The sequence below is a fragment of the Archocentrus centrarchus genome, chromosome 4 (genome assembly GCF_007364275.1).
Source record: "Archocentrus centrarchus isolate MPI-CPG fArcCen1 chromosome 4, fArcCen1, whole genome shotgun sequence".
Lineage (NCBI taxonomy): Eukaryota > Metazoa > Chordata > Actinopteri > Cichliformes > Cichlidae > Archocentrus > Archocentrus centrarchus.
The window spans coordinates 10845951-10868699 of NC_044349.1; the positions used below are offsets into that span (position 1 = coordinate 10845951).

Consider the following 22749-nt stretch of genomic DNA (forward strand, 5'->3'; position numbering starts at 1 on the left):
GTTTTTGTTTGTTTTTAATTCTCCAATCTATACTGTTCTATATTTGTAATATTATAGTCTAATAATATTCCAAGGCAATTCAAGTAATTTAGTAATCAAAGCAGGTTTTGAGTGTGCTCGCTTTGCAAAGGTGATAAAATAAAAGTGTACTCGAATCACTCGAATAAAAATGTTTTTCGTTGCTCACGTGGAGCAAATGTCAGCTGAATAAAATCTTAGTCTTGGTTGGTGGTGAAAAAGCTTCAGGGCCACCTTAAAAAATGATGTCAGCATTATGTTTTTGGCAACAACAACAACAAAAAAAGCATTTAGTCATTTTTCAGGCCAGCAGTGACATTTTTAAAGTCAATTTGGTTACATTTGCATGGGGTGCATATTGCATAATTCACTGTTATAATAAAGCGGTAAAATGCAGATTGTAAACTGTATAAGACAGTCTGTATGGTTTTCAGCATTTTTTTTTTTTTTTTTTGCACGAGATGCTACTAATATGCTGCTTTGCATGCGAATTTCAGCACTTTCATTTCATGTTTTTTAAGGAAGGGTGATGGCTGTGTGGGCAAATGATTAAAGTGGACCTATTCTGCTCATTTCCAGCTCCATACTGTTAACCTACTCTGCTAGAGTAGCTTTGCATGATTCACAGTTCAAATAATCCTGATTTATCTTACACTGGGGCTTCATCCACCGACTGAAAAAGACCACCCTCACCTCTTTAAGCCATGTTTCCTCTGATTGGCCGGTCCTTGCAAACAAAAGGGGAGAAAGGCCAGAGCTGCGTGGCACAGATATTAAGGAGATCCACCTCTCCAGGAGCAGGAAAATCTGCGAGAACACAAGCGGTTATAGCTTTTCAGCTCAAAGGAATCACATGAGCAAATGCGGACCTCATAATTTGAAAATTTGGTTATGTTTTATATGAGCGTGCACCATTGTAACTGCATATGTACTGTATATGAAGAAAACCATAATAGGTCCACTTTAATGTACATTTCTCTGCCTTAGAGATTTTTTTTTTCTAGTGGCTTATACAAAAGGACAGGATACCTTTTGTTTGCAAAAATATTTTTCTTTCTTAAAATCCTGTCATATTACTTCTGCTGTCATTACTGATAAAAGGCGCAGGCGGTATGCAGGCAGGTTTGTGTGGTGGTCTTTACAGAGGAGAGGGCTTGCTGCTTTCACGTGACCCTTTGGACAGTAGGTTTGTGTGCGCCATCCTCGTGTCTAATAAACGGGCAATAAGTGACTAAGGCTCCCGCTTCTCCCACTAGAACGTTGAATGTATAACTTGTTCAGAAGTTTGTAGTGGGAATGATTTGCCGTTGACGCAGCACAAGGTGAAAGCTTCCTCTTTTCTTCCTACGTGTCTTTATATTCTGCTCAAGACGTTTTTGATTGTACATCTCTGAGCAGAATCCCACTTATGTCGTCATGGCAACCACAAACGCATACACCGACACACACACACAGACAGGCACGCTCACTGTGAAAACCAGTGACAGGTGAGATCAGATAAAGCATGCACATTTAGTTTAGTCCAGATAATGTGGTGTGAGTTTGCCATCGCTGGGGTGTCGGTGTGCTTTTAAAGCGGGTGATGTAATGACTAAACGGTAAATTAAGGGCAATAAACACACATACACACCTTCCTGTCTTCTGTTCCCTCTTTTTCTACTTTCTGTGGTTTATAATAAATGGATTTTATTGTGATCTGTGTCCCGTGATGTCACAGGTCGTCAGATTAAAGAGGCGCCGGATTAAAACTGTAACACAACAAACTCCAGCTTGTCTTCATTTGACAGCTCCTCCCTTTTTTCATTGGAACGCCTCCAATTTGTTTTTAGCCAGTTTAAAAGTTACGACGCATTACAGTGGCCCGAATGCTCACCTACTTGCTTTAAATCTCTCTGTAGTTGAGTTTGGGGAAATAGGTACAGCCCCAAGTGCAACATCAGTTTTATATATAAATAACAACCTGCACAAAACAGAAAAGTCACCTGATAGAAATCATGTAACTCAGCTTTGACCAAAATGCCTCACATGGAGCCAAATACATGAACTTCCCAAATAGCCTCCACAGTCCAATTCCTGCTGTCCTGTTTTGCTGCTGCCATAGACAGCCCCTCCATTAAGAATTAAACTGAAGGAAGTTCATGTGTCAGCAGTCAAATCAGCTTTCACGTGACCCCCTCAAGCATTTCTCTTAATTGATTACTTTTTTCCTGAGCTGCGCTCAGCTCAGGTCTAATCGCCTGTGAGTCAGCTCTTAACTGTTTCAGTAGCTTTTATAGCAACGTGGTCTTCTGGACCGGTTTGCTGGCCTGTCTTGAGGCCACAGTTTGATTTGTTTCCCAGTGTTGAGTGGTTTTTAAAAAAAAAAAACAGGCAGCTGGACTCCAGCTCTTCTTCTTTTCCTGTCAGGTGATAGTTCTCACCTCCACCTCTGTGGACCATCCGTATCTGTGTGTGTGTGTGTGTGTGTGTGTGTCTGTGTGTGTTCGAGAGTGTTTTATGAGTGGGGCCTCTGTTTGTGTAGGTGAACAGCTGAGGCAGCAGACTTTAAAATGCACTGTTTGCTTTTCTGGTCTCCCGTCTGCCTGCCTGCCTGTCTGTCTGTCTGTCTGTCTGTCTTCCTAACTGTCCAGTCTGGATCCTCTTACTAAAGTCAGTCACGCCTGAATTATTTTAGTGGTATTTCATTGGTTGTGTCAGCTTTTTCTCTGCATAGTGTTGTTACTATACGTATGGCAGAGCAGTGTGTCTGCTGTTTGAAAACTGTGGAGCAGAGCAGAACTAAATCTATTAGATTGTATCGAGTGTTAATCTCTTACAGAAGCACCTTTGCCTTTTTTCCCTCCTTATTTCTAAAACTTCCAGAAAATGTATTCAAAGCCAGGAGTGAATTATCTGAATAGTTTGGAATTCAGCTCCCACAAACTGAGTTTCTAAATGAGATTTAGTTCTGCACCATTGCAATGCTGGCTTATTAGGATTTGGCAGTAATACTGTACTTATCAACTCATACTTCAGTGTTACCAGTGTTAGCAGATGTAACATTGAACAGGCGGCATTGTTGCACTAACACGCCGTTTTCTTCTCTGCCCGGTTAACACTGACCTTGACCCGGCTTTATTGAAGCTCTTATTCATCAGCCTGTAGCACTTTTGGGTTGAAGAGAGCGAACAAGTTGTTAAACACTACATTTTTATCATCAAAGTATTGTGCGATTGCTTTGCTGTAATCCTACATGCATTTCCTCCTCGATTGCATCTAATACTGTGGAAATGCGTAGACAAAGCACATGAGTGAGAAAGCACAACCATTAAGTTGTAATGAATATTGCAACTTCTCTTTAGGAATTTATGGTCTCAGCATCTAGTTTCAGGTTGTTGTTTTTTTTTGTACAGCGTGTTTATTTAGTAAATCATGATTCTATTAAGAGTGAAATGAAAAAGCAGGCTGTGATTCAGGCAGCCTTATGGCCGTGCAGTGCTCTCATGTTTCTAAGCCAAATCATTTTGGTTTCACAAAAGTATGATGATGATGATAATGGCCAAAGCGTCAAACTCAAAGCCACAAAACAGTAGTGGTGCTGGCTGCATCCATTTTTGAATAGAGTCTGTGATCGGGTTTTGCTGCTCTTCACTTGCTTCACCTGTGGAGGTCAAAGAGTCCATCCTCTGTACCAGAGTCTGTTTTTGTAGCATTTTACCTGTTTGCTTTGGCATGTCCAGATTTGATCTGCTTTTTTTTTTTTCTCCCCCTCCCTCCTGTGTTTTGTCCTCCGTGGCTGCTACAGAAACAGCTACCGCCTTCCTGGCTTCTGGCCCAGTGATTTTTTAACCCATCTTTCACTTCTGCTTTGCTCGTCAGCATCACACGTCTATGGATACAGGATATGCTTTGCTAAAATTACAGAATTTGCACATTATGAGTTGAGCTGGTGGTTACTTCAACTGTATGTGCTTATGTGGATGAAGCTCTCTAAAAATGGGCTTCTGGCAGCTAGTGGCAGTAAGGAGAGACAGGCTGAAAGAAAGAGAGCGATGGATAAACAACTCCAGCTGCCTTCAGCTGCTCAGCCTGCAGGAATATCTTTTTTTTTTTTGTGAAGTCTGCCAGACTCCTGCATGTTGGACATACCTGTAGAGCTGTCTCACACACATACACACACACACTCTCCAGCACACTGGAAAATGTCTTTCCCCTTCGCTCTGGCACAGTTCTTCTGCTTAGATCCAAATCTCGATGAAGATATGAATATGTTCATAATATCAGGTGTCTTATTGCATCACCTGTAGAATAAATCATCCAGCCTCTCCACCAACCCTAGAGAAAATGCATGTGCATTAACACAGGTGTGACAGCAGTCTATGTGTGGATGGCGCATTGCATAGGCACATGGACCGATTAGTCATAACATTTGTTAATGCAGCTTTGTGCAAAATAATCCAACTACATTTGCACCAGTTACATTTTAAAGGATAACATTGTGTGTTTTTATAATCAGAGTCCTTGCAGACCAACAGTCCACTAGCTCCCACTTAAAAAGGTTCGCCCTGCCTTCAGTGTTCAATTAGAGCATAGAAACAGTAACAGCAGTTTTACATAGCTGGAGATAATACACCACAGTGAATTTATACAGTTTGTGTAAACACATACATCAGGGGGCGCTGCTGCTGATGCACATTTTGTAATTTTCTCACAGTAGCTGAGTCAATAATTTGTGCCATCCAGTTCATTCTTTTTTTTGGAGGGGGGGGGGGGGGTTACAGGCTTTTTCACAGTGCCTGATCCAAACTGCACATTTTAAATTCTTGCATTTGGATATTTTTCAATGTGTGCATTTAAATGTTTGATGTAATAAATAATCAGTCTCCTCTCATCCCAAACAGCGGGCCCTGAAAGATTCGCTTCTGTGTCAGTCATTATTTTCCGAGTCCCGAGTTCCCTTTTCTGCGCTAACAGCTGTATCGTTTTGACAAAAAAAAGAAAAACCTATGTTGCAATATTATACACTGCCTCCCACTGTTTACAGTGCAAATAGTTCTTTAGTGTGTTTATGGCTTTGACTTATGTGGAGTTTCAGCTCCTCTTTTTTTTGATTGGGGGAATGTTATGCGGTCAGACCGATGGATAAAGGGTAGTTTCTTGATTTTCTGTGCCTCTCTGTACCACCAGGTACATGTGACGGCCTCATGACAATTGTGCGCTCAGACAAAGCTCGCATGTACACGTCAGCTGAAGGGTGCTCTCCAGTCTCGTGTGGTGCAGGTGATTTTAGGCCAGTTGGTGATCAAAGCTGCAGTTTGCATCTTAGAGAGTTCTGGATAAACTAAGTGCAAAAAAAAAAAAAAAGTTAATGGAATGGAGCTGTAATACTGACATGAAAATACAGTGGAGCTGATTGTTGGAGAATGTTGTTTCCATCAGAACAGAAAATCTTCTCTAGTCTGGTGCAGTTTAGTTTAGATTTATCTGTTTGTAGAATTTGCACAAACACTGCCAAATCAGTTCAGGTTCAAATCCAGACCCCTCCCTCCCCCTTCCCGTGCAAACTGAGCTCTCTCTCAGCGTCAGCGCGTTGCCATTGTACCCAGGATGTATCCTGCATATTATACACAAGGCCAGCATTGAGGCTGGACTTTGCAATATCGTGAATGACTGTGTGCGTGTGTTGATCACAAAGCTTTGCAATACTGAAGTATTTCTGATTTTCTGACGCATTTTAATCGCTGTAGATGAATCTAGATTTGCTGTGCTTATCGCTCTGTAAACAGCTTCTGCTTTTTAAGTATGCGGAGTTTTTCTTTTTCCTGACCTGAAATATACTGTAGATTTTGCATAATTTTATATCACACTTACATTGATATTGTTTTACTGTGAATAAGGTATTTCTAGAGCAATCTTAGCATGCCTACTTGCAAACTGTAATATACAGAACCAGCTGTTTTCAAAAGGTAATAATACTGAATTTGGTCTGACAGACAAAACACAACAACCATTGATTTTATTTATTTTTTTCATGGTATAGTTATGGATAATTTTAAATTCCATAAGTCATACTTTCATCTTTATTTTTTTGAAAATATATATTTCTTTTCTCTCATTTAGAGCAGAAGGAATTGTCTTTTACATTCCTAAATAAAATGTGGGCTGAAGCACATCATTGTCCTTTTGTTGTTGCCTTTGTGTAGAATTGACTGTTTCTGGGGTTGTAATATGTGACTGAGCACAATTTTTCTGGCTGCATATCTAAAGCCCTCTCCTGAAACCTTGCAACATACACATGGATTAAATACACTTATACATTGTAAGGGATAATGGAGACTTAAAAAAGGCATGCACAAAAAAATGTATATAAAAAAAAGAAAGAAGAAAAATCACTGCCTTTTCTTCCTTTTAATAATCTACATTTCCCTCACTGACAATCCTCAGCAGTGACAATTGGCTCTAATTCAGGAAATGACATGATATCTATGCTTTGGATATATAGTATTTGTGGTTCTGACTCAAAGCCCCATAACAATAGAGAAAAGGAAAGATATAGTTGTACTGCCCTCAAGTGTCTCTTACGAGTACTGTGCTCGCAAATAATTCACTCAACTGTTAAAAGGATTTAGGCATGACTGATTAGATGTACAATAACAGATCTGTTACACTATAGAAACACAAAAAAGAACAATATAGATTTTCTGCTCCTGTGCAAATGCAGCTTTTGTGTTTTCCCAAATGGTCCATAAATTTCCTAAATAGTTCAAATTTTTTTCTTGTTACGTTTCCTAAATGTTGAAAGATTTCTTTAATTTTCTTGTTAATTGGAAAAAAATGGAAACTGCTAAAAAAGAAGCACTGAAGAGTTTCAATCGTGCAAACCTTTAAATTATGAAACCGTTTCAACAGAGGAGTGGAAGGAAAAATGCTGACTACTGGCTCTAATGGCATGCCACTTTCTCAGTGACTGCATCTGCACATCCCGAACAGCAAATCCAGACATGTATTACACATAATTTCAAGGCTCAAATCTGGTCATTTTCTCCAAAAAAAAAAAAAAGACTCCATGAAACAAACAGCAGCGGCACAAAACTCTGAAACCACAGCTTGGATATCTGCGGTGATGTTCCGACTTCCTTATCCAATCCCATCCATTTGAGGACTTCTAACATGGTTTGTCAGTCATCCATCAATCGCAAAGAATGCTGACACACAACCAAACACCGGCGTAAAGAGTTTCTTCCTCAATCTTTCTGTGGTCCATAAGTAAGAGCGCCACATAATTCGAAGGTCTTCGAGCCACAAGGATCATTTTTCACAGTGCAAACAGTTCAAAAATTTCAAGACAGTTGGAAGTAAGATGCCAGGTCATGAAGTAAAAGGCTAAAATATTTTTCTAATACGCTTAAACTGAAAACAGAACATCTGAATCGATGTGAAATAAAAATGTTAAAAAAATATAGCAGGCTATGTCAAGGATGTTGACAGTTTCTATGTGAGTATGAAGGAGCGTGACTGTGTGCCTTAACACTGAAGCCACACAAGCAGAGGCTGATCTGGGGCATCAGGTGGGGGTGGGGGTTGGGGATGGGGGGGTCATGTTTTCCATTTGCACCCAAACTGGCAGGCAAGTCAGCTTCACTACGAGCGCCTCAGATAGGTGATTGGCTGATTTGTTGTTGGAGCTGTTGCTGCACAACAGTGAGTTCCTCGATCAGGCGCTTGAAGGTGATCCTCCTCTCAGGTGCCTGCTCCCAGCATCTGCGCATCAGCTCGTACACCTGTCGGGGAAGGGGGGGTCAACAGAAGTTTAACTCAAAATTAAAAACCTAACAAAACAGCAGCAGCTCTGCCTTCAACAGGTTTACATCTGATGCTGTGGATTTGCCTTACAGGGATGCATAAATACCTGCACCCTCAATATGAGCTGACTGTATGTTTAAACTCAAATAGATGGACGGATGACACTAAATATTATGATGTCTCAAAAAAAAAGAAAGGCATCCACGGAACATAACTGATGGTAGAAACACTTAAATGTTATAACTTTAAAGAAAAAAATCTATTTACTACTCAGGCCTGTTTGAGTAGGTCAGGAAAGAAACAACTATCCCGTTACTGTGAAGTCTTTTAAGATAGATATTCTGTAAAACCACAGTAGCAATACTGCTATTATTAGCAATATTTTGAGTAACAGGCAACTTTGAATAAGCGATTGAACAGCTCAAAAAAGTGTCTACTGAAAGTTACAAAAGAAATGTAAAACAGACATTTCTACAGAAACCTGCATCAGCGGTTTCTGTAGAAATGTCTGAAATCTAAAACCTAACATCAGTGGTTAATGGTACTTCTCTAAAGAGCAGCATTATGAAACAAACCCAGAAGCACCGAGCTCACCGCTGTCACTTCCCAATGCTGCATTCATATCAAAGTCGGATTTACTGCAATTACCACTCAGAAACAGAGTCAATGTCAATATCCAGGCACTAAATTATGAGCGAGAAGGGCTCATTTTTGTACACATTTTGGTGCTGAAAAAGCAGCAAAGCAGACACGGATGTCAGGTGACCACAGTCCACTGTATAAGGTAAAAACGCACAATGAATAAACACAATGCCTCACACACTGTTTTTACACTTTGCTGATATTACACTTCTTTATATTAGCCATTATCATTTGTTTGCTAGGTGCTGTGATGCCTTTGAAGCAATTTAAAAACAAAATAAACTGTTTGAGAAATTGCACATAAAAACATGGATGGCGACACATACTGAGACCTACTGTAAGAACATTTTCTCGTTCTCTCGAGGCCAAACATTTTGGCTACTGTTGGTGTTGCTTTTCTTTCATACGCTGTCTTTGAATTTGTGTTAATTAATAAATAAAACAAACAAAAAAAACAGCTGAGTTCATGTCATTACTGTTATGATGGTAAGACATTACTTACACGCTCGGGACAGATGTCGGGACATGGCAGCCTCTTTCCTTCTTGCAACACCTTCACCAGTCGGATGATAGTCATCTGACCATGACTTCGACCAATCATGTCAAGGAAGCACTGTGAGAGCGGGTAAGGACAAGGATGGGTTACAAAGGAAAAATGCGATATGCTGTGCTTTCTGCATTTAGATGTGAAACATGGAAATACAACTTCAGTCAAAGGCAAACTCGTGCAGGGGTTCATTAAGTGTTTCCAGTAGCAGCAAAAAGCCGGATCGAAATAAAAGATGCTAGTGATAAAACGATCTCTTAGTACTGGCTCGAGCTAGTTTGGAAAGCTCATGGTGGAGTCCATCATCTGCTGCTCTGGCCAAAGACCAGCACCATCTGCTACATACAAATGACTGCATGTCACCCCGTGATTAAATCATTTACTTTACACGACTGGCAGAGTACATGTATTTAATGTTTAATCAGGGATGGGAAGTATTACTTAAATGTCTAGGTAAGAGTGAAGGTAATGAGGAGAGTGCTGCACACTTACCGTCATCGGGCTCTTGGTGGAGTCACAGTAGGTGAGGAGTTCATACATCGTGACCCCAAAGGACCAAACATCTGAAGCAAGGTAGAACTTACAGAGAGTCAGACACTCGGGAGCGTACCTGAAACACGAAAAAGTGTAAACACTAAGCCATTATGACAGTTCCTTCTTCACCCAGCAGAGTTTAAAAAACAAAAACATAAACTAAGGTTTACATGACCCTCTGTGAAGCTGAGGGAACAGGGCCCATTATACTTGCCACATCAGCTGCACTGCATGCAAACAGTGATGTCACCACAGCCCTATACCATTTATACCAGTGCTGAGGGCTCGGGCACTCGCTGCGGTATTCTCCTGAATGGCAGGTGTCACCACTCAGGCAAAACCAACACATCAGCACTGGGACAGGAGGAGGAGAACTCAAAACAGTCAAGACTGGAAGTGGGGTGAATCTCTGAGCTTCTGTACTGATGAATCCTTATCCTGGCAGCAAAAACAACACCGAAACGCGGCTTGCGCCAACAGATGGGACATCACTTTGGCGTGTGGCACCGTTCATGAGGTGGTGAATGGCGGGTATAATGGGCCCATAATAACTCATCACTACAAGTAGTATTAAAGATTGCTTTCTTGTTGTTATTTGTTATGTTATTAAAAATAATGAAAGCTGCTTTAAAGAAATATGTGGATGAAAATGAAAAGACACAGAATAAAAGAACTTGGACTGACATGGTGTGCATGTGTATTCTTTTCTTGTGTGCAGGATTACTTGCCCTAAATCTGTAATGCATATAGAGACTAGAACTGGCAAGATCTTTGCCTAATTTTACTAAATGCAAAATTTCTCCCAACACCAAAATGCTTTCAGAAAACCAGTGTCATCCACAGTTCTCCAAAACCAGGGTTACAATATCAATTCTTCCTGTATATAAATTAAAATCCTTTGTCAATAAACGTTAATACAGCTCCATTTCCTGATCATTTAGCCGCCTGTTTAAACTACAACAATCTTGACGTCTTTCCTCTCCTTAACAATTCTGTCATTTTAGTGCTCCCATGTCCTTGAGGCTTAGGTACTGGACAGCTGAAACCAGTCAATTTATTGCTAATAAGAATTATAATTTATAACCTGCTGGATTTTTAAAAAAAAGGGACCATATAATGAATTTGCTTAAGGATATACTTGAATGGAATGCCATTTTTTCACATTAATCCCATCAATCCAATTCATATACTGTCTGCAATCAGGCCCCCACTTCGCATTTGCTCCTTCCTTAGCAAAGCTGCTCTTTTAACAATAAGATGCCGCCTATCGTGGTCGAGTACAAGAGTAACATATCCGCTGGTTTTTAGCTTTCATCTCTTGGCCGTCCTCTTGACTCACCAGAAAACAGGGCTGTCGTTTTCGTCCTTCACCGTGTAATAACCTTCGTTATCCTTGATGCTCTTTGTGAGGCCAAAATCTCCAATCTTCACAGTCGTCTCATTTTCCACCAGCACGTTTCGGGCAGCCAGGTCACGGTGGATGTAATTTTGAGATCCCAAATAGTCCATTCCCTAAAATGAATAAAACATGGTGTCACCTTTCATCAGGTTCAAAGTGACCAAAATGTGAAGGAACTGAACAGAAGCTGCAGTACCTTGCATATCTGGACAGAGTAGCTGAGCAGGGTGGAGAGCTTAATCTTGGATCTGTTTCTGGGTAGATATTCCTTTAAGCTGCCCAGTGGAAGATACTCCATGATCAGCTTGATAGCCTGACCACCTACAGATTCATAAAAATATGCAGTCAGACTGTGTGAACACGTGAAAGCCCTCAGTAATTTATTTATTTTGATCTTTGAAAAACTAAAACACTTGTTGCTGTTCTAAAGGTATTCTCCACAATCTTTTTATAGTCTTCAACAAAACTGCATGTTTGATTCTTCTAAGTTGTGCCTTTCCCTTTCTAAACAACGATGGTACCCAGAAATAAAAGATGTCCCTCCTTAATTTATACAGTGAAACCAAAAGTTAACTTTTAATAATTAATTACATCACTTTCTCTCTCAAATATTTCACAATCATAACTTTAGAAGCACATTCGAAATCTTTATCATCATAGAGCAAACAATGTTTTTTTTCCCCACCAAGATGGTTTAAAGAGTCTCTACAGACTGAAAGCACTTTTAGGACAGCAGCAAAGAAAAATGGGATGTTCAGGTCTGAGAATCTGGCTTATATCTGGACTCTGCAGTGCATGTGTGTACGTATTTGTTCCTGTGTGTATGCTATTGTATTTCACTTTATACATACATACAAGTAACACCCCATGATCAAATGATCATTTATAGTTTATATGTAGTTTCATCAGAAGCGAGTAGTGTTTTCCCCACACTGCAACTACAATACAGAACTAACACCACAAAGGTGGTCTTTCTCTAACCATGGGTACCTTACCTTCCTCTTGGCAAATCCCCTTGTATTTGACTATGTTTTCGTGGTAGAGATCCTTCAGGATGTCAATCTCTCTGGAGAGGTTGTTGCTCTGCTCTTCCCGGTTCTCAGGCTTTAGCGACTTCACAGCCACCATCTCACCTGTTCTGTCTCCCCTGGGGTCATAGCGGCACAGCTCCACCTTACCAAAGTGACCCTGCATGAGAAACACGAACCATTGTCTCAGTTTATTTAGTGCTCAGATCACAGAGAAGGTTGTAGTGAAGGAGGACATGCAGAGGATGTGAGATGCTAAGGATAGGGTGAGATGGAGGGAGATGATCTACTGTGGTGACCCCTAAAGGAACCAGCTGAAAGAAGAAGAAGTAGGTGCAGCTGATCATGTGTAAATTATGATGACCAAATGCATCTTGAAATACTATTTTAGCTTGTTTCTATGGCAGAAAGACTAGAATAAGTATACATACTAAAAAAAAAAAAAAAAAAGAAACAAAATATGTACTGATGATCATCCAAGTATCTCCTCTAAGAAAAAAATGCACTGAAATTATAGACTTAATAAAAAAATATTTACATTTGCATGTCATCTGAGTGGTTAAGTTTTATTGTGTGTCAGTCTGATCCCTGACAAGATGAATTCTATGATTGACTGAACACAGATTAACTCAAACACAGCAGAACTGTACCTCTCCCAGTTCTCTGATCTTCCTCAGGAATCTCTTTTCAAACATGGTTGGGTCAACCTCTGGTGTTGGCTGGGGTTTGATAGAAGGGTCTGAGAAATGAAAAAGACAAAATCATAAGCACACTGAGTAAAGCATTTCTTTCCCTCAGCATATGCATGCTTGCGTCATAGGAAGTCTATTGTGGTTGACGGTGTCAAAGAATTTCATGTAGTTATGTAACTGCTTGTTTGCTTAAGTTTCCACACGTTTGGCCACTTCTGGCATGACAATTTATTATGCAAGCAAAACTTGTTGTGTATCACTGTTTTTGAATAATTATCAAATTCTAACAACAAATTCAAACAAAAACAATATTTTCAGCCTTTCAAGTGTGACTTGTAGTAGTGTTAATTGTAAGATAAAAATTTGTTTGTGAAAATTGGCTGCAGTATCTAATTCTGGCCAGCAGGTGGAAGAAGAAAGCCTAGTATGTAGCCATGGGGCCCAGCTGAGGGGTAGACCCCTGACAATGCACCCAGTGAACTTCCTCATGAACATCTGAGTAGTGTAAACAACTCTCTTTTCATAGCCTGCTGCTCGATGAGATACGAAGCATGCTTAACATTCAGCTAACATTCCAGTAGAAAAAAAAGTCATACTTGCTTCTGTTTTTGGGTCTTGAGCAATCAAACTTAATGGCTTAAATTTGGCATTTTTTGACTCAAAGCATCTATAAAGCATTAAAGCTTGACACAGTAGCAATAAAATGACTGAAATCTAATGTGGGGTTTCATATGCACAACCTCTTCATTATATTATGTACAGTACACAAAATCCTCTCAGACATACTTTTTCCTATGAGTATGTCCATGTCTCTGACGATAGCCCTGAAGAAAGGTCTCTTCTTGGGGTCGTAGTTCATGCAGTCGGTCATGAGTTCGGCCAGCTCTGTGCAGTCCGGGGTGGCCAGTTGGCACTCTGTTTCATAAAACCTCTCCTTCTGCTCAGAACAGACATGGAGACATAAGGAGCTGCATGAAAACTGTGATCTATCGACATGGACGGGCAGAGATGGAAAAATGGAAAGAACCTGGGCAACAGTACTCAGGTTTAAACCTAAAGAGGTCAATCGCTTGGATCACTGCGATTACATGCATACATCAGTGTGTGTGTGTGTGTGTGTGTGTGTGTGTGTGTGTGTGTGTGTGTGTGTGCCGTTTACCTCTGTGAGTTTCTTCTCTTTGAGAGGAACTTCTCCATCATAGCAGATCTCCCACAGAGTGGTACCAAATCCCCATTTGTCAGCAGCGACACTCAGGGATGAGGAGTTCTTCACACACTCTGGAGCAATCCACGGGATACGATGTACACACTCTGCAGACACAAAGTCCACTTTGTTTACAAGTTACGCTTACAAGGAAATCAGTGAAGATTTGCTTCAATTTTCTATAATAAACACATTCAATAACAAAAAGCAATCATGGCAGATGTACCAAAATGAAGCCAAAGTAAATGAAGTTCTGATGATAGCTTCAATATGCAAATGTTGAAATAAGCAAAAAAGACAAAACAAGCATGAACAACATGTATTTACTGACATTCTTCTTAAATGTCACAAAATTAATTCTAGATTAACCATGTCATCATCCTCAGGCTGTAATGTTAGCCGTGTTTGTGCTTAAGAAATGGCTAAAAAAAAACAAACTACTGACTAAATACAGAAAACATTTCTACAGTACATAAACAGATCTCAGGGCAGACCTTAATGGATCTGAGCCAACACATTCACCATGTCCCAACTCCTAGGAACCAACAATGAAGTACAGTCTAGCTCTGACAGGCTTACTGGCAGACAGCCGATAAAATGGCTGCCTGCAGTGAATTTTAAAAAAGGCTTGGCATCAGCTAGCTCAAATATATCACTCTGACTAGAGACAGACTAAATGATTGGTTGACCTCCACTAGACAAATGAGGGGTGTAAGTACGAAGGGGTCAAGAAGGGAAGAAACACTGGGGGAGCTGAATGGATATCGGAGCGGGAAATGAGATAATTGAGTATGAGGGGAAAAAAAGTAAAAGAGTTGAATAGATTAGAGGGTTTTGAGCAAAGTGATCTGAAATTGCTGGGAAGCACGGAAGACTGCTCCCAGTGGGTCTCGGAGCACTTTATACATTACATTCAATCAAATCCATGTACAAGAACATCAGTGTTTAACTGGAAAACCAGCCGATCAGCAAAGTGATGGAGACAAGAAAAAGAAATGGCAGGGTTCCGGGAACAAATAGTGAGGGAGGAGCCGTCCCAGGAGATTATGGCAATGGACATTTGTGCAGAAACATTTCCTATCTGCTTGTGCTTTCCACAAACACACCAAGTTATATCACACATCTTACAGCTCTAATGGAAAAACAGAAACAAAAGCCATTTGAAGGGAACTGTGTAATCTGAGATGTGGCCTTGCTGTGCCATCTTCTCTGAACCAAGTTCTAGCCTTTACAAACTAAATTATGGTCTGAGACATAAGGGACAAATATGATTCTTATTATGGCAGCAACCTGTGCTTGACTTGGGAATATTTTGCTAATTTATTTTATCTTTTCTGTGTTGAGTGGAATGAAAATGATGGAACGAGGGAAGCAAAAAGAGAGAAAGGTAACAGTCAGTAGCCACTACTTATTAGTGCACAGTGGAGCTCCCGCATTTAAATGATGAGCAAGAATATTAATATGTTTTTAAATTGTTTACAGGATAAAGTCTCAGTCTTGCAACCAAACATTGATGTGTGTGTTATTGTTTCCATAAACTGTGTCCTGGTCAACATGTTTAAATTTGTTTTTAAACTTGTTTCAGTGCCAATTTAAACACAATATTTCTAATTAAGTTTACAGATTTTATTTCAAATGAGTTTGGCTTAGACTATGTAATAACAACACTAACAGTAACCAGATGTTTCTGACATCTATGTGTTATGCTGAAGGATAAGTTATCACGAATGGAAAAAGTAAATGTGACAATGGCTGAAAATGTAATCAAGTAATTACTCAAGAATGGGATGGCCCAGAGCCAGCTTCCCAGGGCCTTTATTTAGCACAGAGCCTCGCCCCCTTCTGCCTTCTTGTTTACTGCTTATGAGTCCACCCACCTGGCTGAAGACAGCAGGTCTGGAGGCTTTGTCCCCAAAGCAAGCACAGATTGCATTTGTCTTGATGCATGCTCAATCATCCAGGTAAGGAAATCTCAGAAAGTTGATTCTGTTCCTCTGGACGCAGAGTTTTCAGTATGAGAAACATTTTGTCTCTCATCCATGTGATGTCCTCAGTCTCAGCTGACTGCAGGTTTCCCCCAACCTTGTACATTTTCAGTACATTTACATAATGATCAAAACTAGCACCACTGACAAAAAACGGGATATGAGTTCAGTTTCATCATCCTTATTATGCAAAATGTGATGACCATTGGTCAATGGCCACGAGTACCATTCACAGAGAGTTGGGGAATGGCTGCAATCACAGCACTGTAAGATGGTGAAAGATGTACCCTTAGGCCCCCTCCTACGGTTCAGAGATGGTCATTAACCTTTTCACATAAATGACCTCCTCGACTCCCTGTTAAAACCAGCGTTCCTCACTGTCTGGGACGTGCACCTCCTCATAAGTCAAAGAGCGGTCACTGGCCTGTAGGTGTAAATAGACTGTGGAGTCCTGGCCTGATGAGGTCACTCTTCTGTGTTGTGCTAAGTGATTGGCTGACCTATATGTATAATTCACAGCAAACTACACTTTATAACTATATTAGTCCCCTGGAAGCATGATAAAATGTTCCTCCCAATGAAAAAGCTGCATCCAGATGAACAGAATCAACTTTCTGGGCAGAGACTGTTTTGCTTATTCATACATGATATAAAATTGCAAGTTTTAGACATAACTGGTTCTATCACTGTTCTACTACACTGATTTAAGTCCCCTTTGAGTCAGTATTAAAACCACAGGTATGTGTACATTGCTCCAGTATCCAGTGGAGTAATTGAACATAAACAACTCTAATCATACTAAAAACTCTTTTTATAAACTCCACAATGACTGTATTCCATTCACTTTGGTTTTCTCATTTTGGTTTTACTTTCAGTTACAGCAGACTGGCAAAATGGAAGTTACTGTGAAATTTTCCACAGCAGCTATTTTGTAACCATTTGAGTTTCACTTTTAGTAATTCAAAAGCGAGGCTGTCTGTACGTGGACCTACCCTCTCTGGTGAGTACTGTGATTGGTATTCCTGGGTCGCTGAGCTTAATGAAGGGACCTCCTTCATCAGTACCCAGTCCGTCTCTGGCCAGCAGTATGTTCTTAGCACAGACAAAGCCATGGACTAATCTTTTGTCCTCCTACAACACACAAAACAGAGCACATCTTTGTCCATAATCGAGAGGGTATACTTTCACATTACATTGAAGAAAGTGATTTAATATCAACACAAAGCTAAACACAAGTTTATGTGGACTGTGCTTCTTATTTTCCTCTCTTACCAAGTAACTGAGGGCTGATGCCAACTGCAAGGCCACCTGGAATTTCCACGATGTGCTGAGTGGAGTCTGTTGTCTTCTCATAAACACATCCAGTGGTCCCAGCTGAACAAACTCCTCCACCATAATATCTTATGATACAAAGAGACCAGTGTCAAAAACTTTAGCCACAGAACAAAAACCTCATACACACCCACATCCACACGGCTCCTAATATGCACTTACTCTCCTGGTGGTGGACACACACTCCATAGAGCAGCACGATGTGTTTATGGGACACTTGTTGCATCTTACTGGCTGTTTCAAAGAAAGCCTATCAACAGAAAGACAAACATTTCAGTATGGTTAGCTGTTGCAGTTTTGTGAAGTTCTCATTTGAAGAAGGTGTGCACCGGGATGTTCTGCTTATGAATTTGCTTCTCACCATGGAGATATCCCTGTGTCCAGAACCCAGCACCTTTAGCACCACCTTGACTTCCTGGAAGGATATATATCCTGCATCCTCCTCCTCCTCACCCTTCACCTTCAGAGTGCCCGAGTAGATGTTGGTTTTTGTACCCACACCTAAGTGCTCCTCCTGGAGGACCAAAAAGTCGGTGTTATATAAAGTAGTACAACCAGTATCTAGACTATGCCTACCATAAGAAGGGGCTTTTAGGGAGCTTCTGTTTTATATCAAACTTGATAAAAATGTTGTAATTCTCATTTAGACAACAAACACAACACAAACCATAAAATGCAAAAGAATGCATTTACAATGATGTATGAAAAAAATAATAAAAAAAAAAAAAAACAGGAAAAAACACGAGGAGAGAGGCAGTACCTGCTCAATGTCCTCTTTGAGAATGCGAGGGAAGCTGACTTGATTGCATGGCATGTGTGTCTGAGGAGCTGGTACTCTGTCTTTGGTGGCCACAAGGAGATTAGAAATTTCTGTAACATAAAGCAGACAGATTTTGCGACAAGTTGTACAAACTACAAAATATATATCATTGACATTATTCCTGAGCATTTTTAGATTATTATTTGTGTTAGATAATCCCTCATATGAAAATAGCACATCCACTTATTTTGTGTTGTTTTAAATTCTGTGTACAAGAACCTCTGTATATGCTTTATAAATAAAACTGCCCTGCCTTGTATATATTTTAGATTTTACAAAACCCACAAATGCACAGATGATCATATATGCCTTGGCATTCTGAATGAAAGAAAAACTGTGTTCAGATGTGGTAAAACAGGCTCTCAAGTATTACGTCAATGTGGCAATGATGTGAACAGATATTCATGTCTGGCTACCATACTGATTCAGTTTATTTTTTGCATATACAGAGATGTGTGGGAGGAATAAGGGAAGATGTATCTTTGTGCCTGTTACCTATATGCATGTGTGTCTGTGGCTGTTCTAATGCTGTGACAAAGCCAGCACACTGTGGTTTAGGGGGGGGGGGGGGGGACCAGCATGTACACTCCATCATGTCAGAGAGCATCTCGAGCACTGTTCTGTAACATGCAATGTGGGCTTTCATGCAAAAATGGTGAACACAGCACGCATCCACACCTCTTAACACGCGCACACACACACACACACACACACACACACACACACACACACACACACACACACACACACACATATATATATATATATATATATATATACCTTCCCTTCATTTAGACATTTCTGAACCTCCAGCATTTTTCACAATTTATCTTATTGTCAGAACCAGCATAGAGCCAAAATAACAATAAATAAGTCAACTGCATACTACTCTCTGGAAGTGGGCATATAAGGGTGTTATTGTGGTAGCAAGAATGTTGTGCAACACTTTATAAATATTTTAGCAGCGAAAACAACACAGCACTCCAGTCTTTTGTCTTCCTCTAAAGCTTCTCCAGACCAAACATTAACCGAGACAGCCAACATTTAGATGATAATCAGAAGCACAACACCCTGAGCATACATAAGCAGCCCAAAACATCCCTGCATAAATGGCTATACCGTACCCTGAGTGAAGTAAACAGAAGAGCACTAGATTGGCTCAGGAAACCCACATTTACAACTCTCTTCCTCTCTGACACCATTTTACAGAGACAAACATACACTCACACCTTTTTCAGGCTAGACCTGCTTCCCTCACTCTCAGTCAGTGACACAGACACACACACACACTTGAAGAGCAACTCCACACTTAGAGTCTGTGCGAGGTGCAATACTGTCATTTGGTTTAAAAAATTTTTTATATACACGCACACACACACACACACACACACACACACACACACACACACACACACACACACACACACACACACACACAGTTGGGATTTACTAAAGAGGAGCAGTGACAAGTTTGCATATGAAAAACTGGGGCAAAGTTATTTTTGTGGCTTGCTTTCTCCAAATGTATTTCTATCTGAAGAGCAGTCAGTCCATAAAGAACGTGACAATTTGCACTCACAGAGCTCTGCAACATCACAAGTCACCGTTCAAATCAAGTCATTAATGTGAGTCAGAGGGGAGTTGGAATAATGTCTGGATCTGTATTTCATTCAGATGTTGTAAGATTTGTTGCTCACAAATGTGTCACATTCATTCATCTTTGACTCACCCGGAAAAAAAAAAAAAGTACAGTAGGAATAACTTTATTAACATGCAGCTTGGTCAGTATCTGACAGCAAATACTGCTTTGTTCTCTTTCATATCCTGAGCTGTAAGCTTTATCTAGAGATCAGCTCCAAGACAACCTCCAAGACCACACACAATTTTTAACATTTTGAGATTTCAGTTTACCGGCTTCTCTTCAGATCTACTTGTTTTTGGCCTGTTAGTTTGCGCTGCTCCTGGTAAAGTGTGAAAATCACTTGCTGTGTCTGTGCTCATGATTTTGTGTATTGCATCATGCCAATATGCTCTGATTAAAAAAAAATAAATCTGGCCTTAAAGTGCACACAGAAAGAATAATTTGCTTTCCTGAGCTCTTTAGATTGATCCTGTATTAAAGTGTTGATTGGGAGGGAAAAAAACATATTAGACTCAGAGGTGCATGTGTCACAGGTTCAGCATGTTGCCTAACTGTGGGTGCTAGCTTTTATATGTACATTTTCAATATTTATGAAGCAAACTGCTGTGAATCAGTGAAATTACTTTAGTCGCTTTACATATAACACTCACTGTTCTCAAAATATTTTAACTGCCCATCAGGCTATGCACTATCTAGTCACATTTGCTAAAATGAAACATAAGTAAAGTTTAGATGAATACTGCACTTGTTATAATTAGCATATACAGTGAGACTGTACATTAAAAATAGTAACTATATGGAGATATTATGAAGAATTCCTATTTAGCTTCATTGTACATTTTTGTTATTAGACTTTCAAGATAATGATAATGTCAATTTGTAGTACTGTGTTCTTCTCTTTTACTGTTATGCCTTTGATTAGATTTAAATGTATTTTGCATTAAGCTTACCTCTTGGCTGTGGGGGGCAGCAGCGGATCAACTGGAACTGAAGGTTGTCACTGCGAAGATTCTGACCCTCCAGGTGCTCGAGCAGCTCCTTGAGAGTGGGCTGTGATGTATCCGTACCGTGTAGGGTGAATGAATTTGGAGTAACCTCAATCTGGAAGTTCTTATACTGGCGCACAGGACGAGACTCCCTCAAGTCAATCTGGATGAAGAATCAGCACGTTTTTGTTTAACAAACAGTTCTTGCATTGTTTTTTAGAAAGTTTTTCCAAAAAAAAAAAAAGTTTAAACTCAGATTAAAGCTGCAAAAATACGACAGAATTCTGTTACTTTCTTTCACTTTAATTTTTTTTCAGACTTTTAATAAAACTCTTCTTTAAACAATCACTTTTTACTCCAGACCTGTAGGTCAGCTTTGTGTATGTGTGTGTGTGGGTGTGTGTGTGTGTCATGCCCTCTGGTTGGTGGATAACCTGACCAGTTTATGATATTATGCCACCTCTTGGCCCAATTACATTGTTCATATTCACTACAGGAACATGACACTGCAGAAATTCTAAAGGGCTCATTTTCTAATATGACACATTTATATAGTGCAAATTCACAACAACAGTCATCTCACGGCACTTTATATTGCAAGATACAGACCCTTAAATATGAGAAAGAAACCCCAACAATCACACAACCCCCTATGAGAAAGAACTTGGTGACATCAGGAAGGAAAAAATGCCTGTTAACAGGAAGAAACCTGAACCAGGCTCAGGGAGGGGCGGCCATCTGCCGCAACCAGTTGGGGGTTGAGGGAAAAGAGAAGAGAGCAGAGGGCAGAGAGAGGCAGGACAAAAGGCAAAGTATAGGAGAGAGAGCCAAAGTTTAATAGCTGGTAATACTTCAGCTTTCAAGTGTTTTTTTCCTAAGCTTTTGTATGGCAGACGAGCTTATAGACCAAAAAAGATGGACCTTGATTACATTTGAGGTTTACAATGGTCCCACGCCCCCAAATTTTTTGCTCTCCATTAAAAAACATTTTGTCTTTTTAAATTTAGGAAGGTAGTGTTTTGTCAGTTTGTCTATTAATAACTAGGTGTGTACTACCTCACTGCAAACCACAGTGATGATGATGTACTGGTATTCAGTACAGCTCCAGCGCAGGATGTAGGCACCCTCCTCATTGCCCTCCTGACGCAGCTTTTGGATGGCGTACTCAGTACTGCAAAAAAAAAAAAAAAAAAAAAACAAGAAAATTTTTCATTCAACTGAGATGACCTGAGAAGGCTGTTCAATCAAGAAATCTCAGAAATATTCATGAACTGAAACATTTTTCTAGGGATAAACAGGACTCATAGGGAGGTTTTTGGAGGAGCTTCTGTATTTACATTTTTCAGCCTGCACTGCCAGTTACACCACTAATAACATGTAATATAAAGATTGTTGTGAGGTATTAGTTTAGTCAAGGTGTGTTTGCCTACAACTGTCAATTACACAAAGATCAGGACCACATTTTATGACTAACGAATGCTGAAGTCTTTGCCACCATGCAGAGACTACACAGAGGGAAATATAGATAGAGGACTGTAACAAATAATGAATTTGTTTAATAAAACTGCATATGACACATACACATACTCCTCAAATACAACTGCCAGTACAAACCTGATGGGCCCATGGCAACCATTGTTGATGTTGTGCACCACTGAAGCTGGAGCCACCTCCTTGCACAAGTAGTGGTGGGCATCCACAGTCAGCCTGAAGTACCCGTCCACAAGTGCTACAAAGGACAGAGCCTCAGCCCTTGTAGCCATTTGCATCTCCTGAAAAGAGCAGAAACATCCAGTGAGTGATGAAGGAAAGGAGGAAGGGAAGACATGACCAAAGCAGCAGCTATTACAAACACTTCACAGCACTCTGGAGCCCTATAGCATGAGCAGCGATGAATGACAAATTCAAATCGTATTTCACAGCGAAGTGTGATAACATCATTAGTCATGGCTGGGAAAGGTGGAACATCTGTTGAAGCAGCCTTCAGGGTTAAGTAATCAAATTAAGACTTTATTAGAATGCAACAAAGTTACAGGCCTTCTGAACAATGAATACTTTTCAAATGAAAAAACTCATTTCTCATTTTTACTATGAATCATTCATTTTTAAATTGTAAGTGGGCATTTCAGCAAATATTT

At 40.1% G+C, this 22749-nt stretch overlaps 1 protein-coding gene across 1 annotated transcript in view; it reads right to left on the bottom strand.

Annotated features, from left to right (window-relative positions):
* Nucleotides 1-6088: 6088 nt before the first annotated feature.
* The window catches only part of jak1 (Janus kinase 1), a 29600-nt gene continuing 12939 nt past the window's right edge, over nucleotides 6089-22749 (bottom strand). The window contains 17 exon segments of the mRNA XM_030728187.1: nucleotides 6089-7778; nucleotides 8945-9055; nucleotides 9482-9599; nucleotides 10863-11035; nucleotides 11119-11243; nucleotides 11918-12110; nucleotides 12601-12689; nucleotides 13429-13579; nucleotides 13802-13953; nucleotides 16824-16962; nucleotides 17104-17231; nucleotides 17326-17413; nucleotides 17525-17677; nucleotides 17924-18033; nucleotides 20576-20774; nucleotides 21668-21782; nucleotides 22226-22383. Coding sequence (XP_030584047.1) covers nucleotides 7650-7778; nucleotides 8945-9055; nucleotides 9482-9599; nucleotides 10863-11035; nucleotides 11119-11243; nucleotides 11918-12110; nucleotides 12601-12689; nucleotides 13429-13579; nucleotides 13802-13953; nucleotides 16824-16962; nucleotides 17104-17231; nucleotides 17326-17413; nucleotides 17525-17677; nucleotides 17924-18033; nucleotides 20576-20774; nucleotides 21668-21782; nucleotides 22226-22383 — 2331 coding nt within the window. The 3' untranslated portion in view covers nucleotides 6089-7649.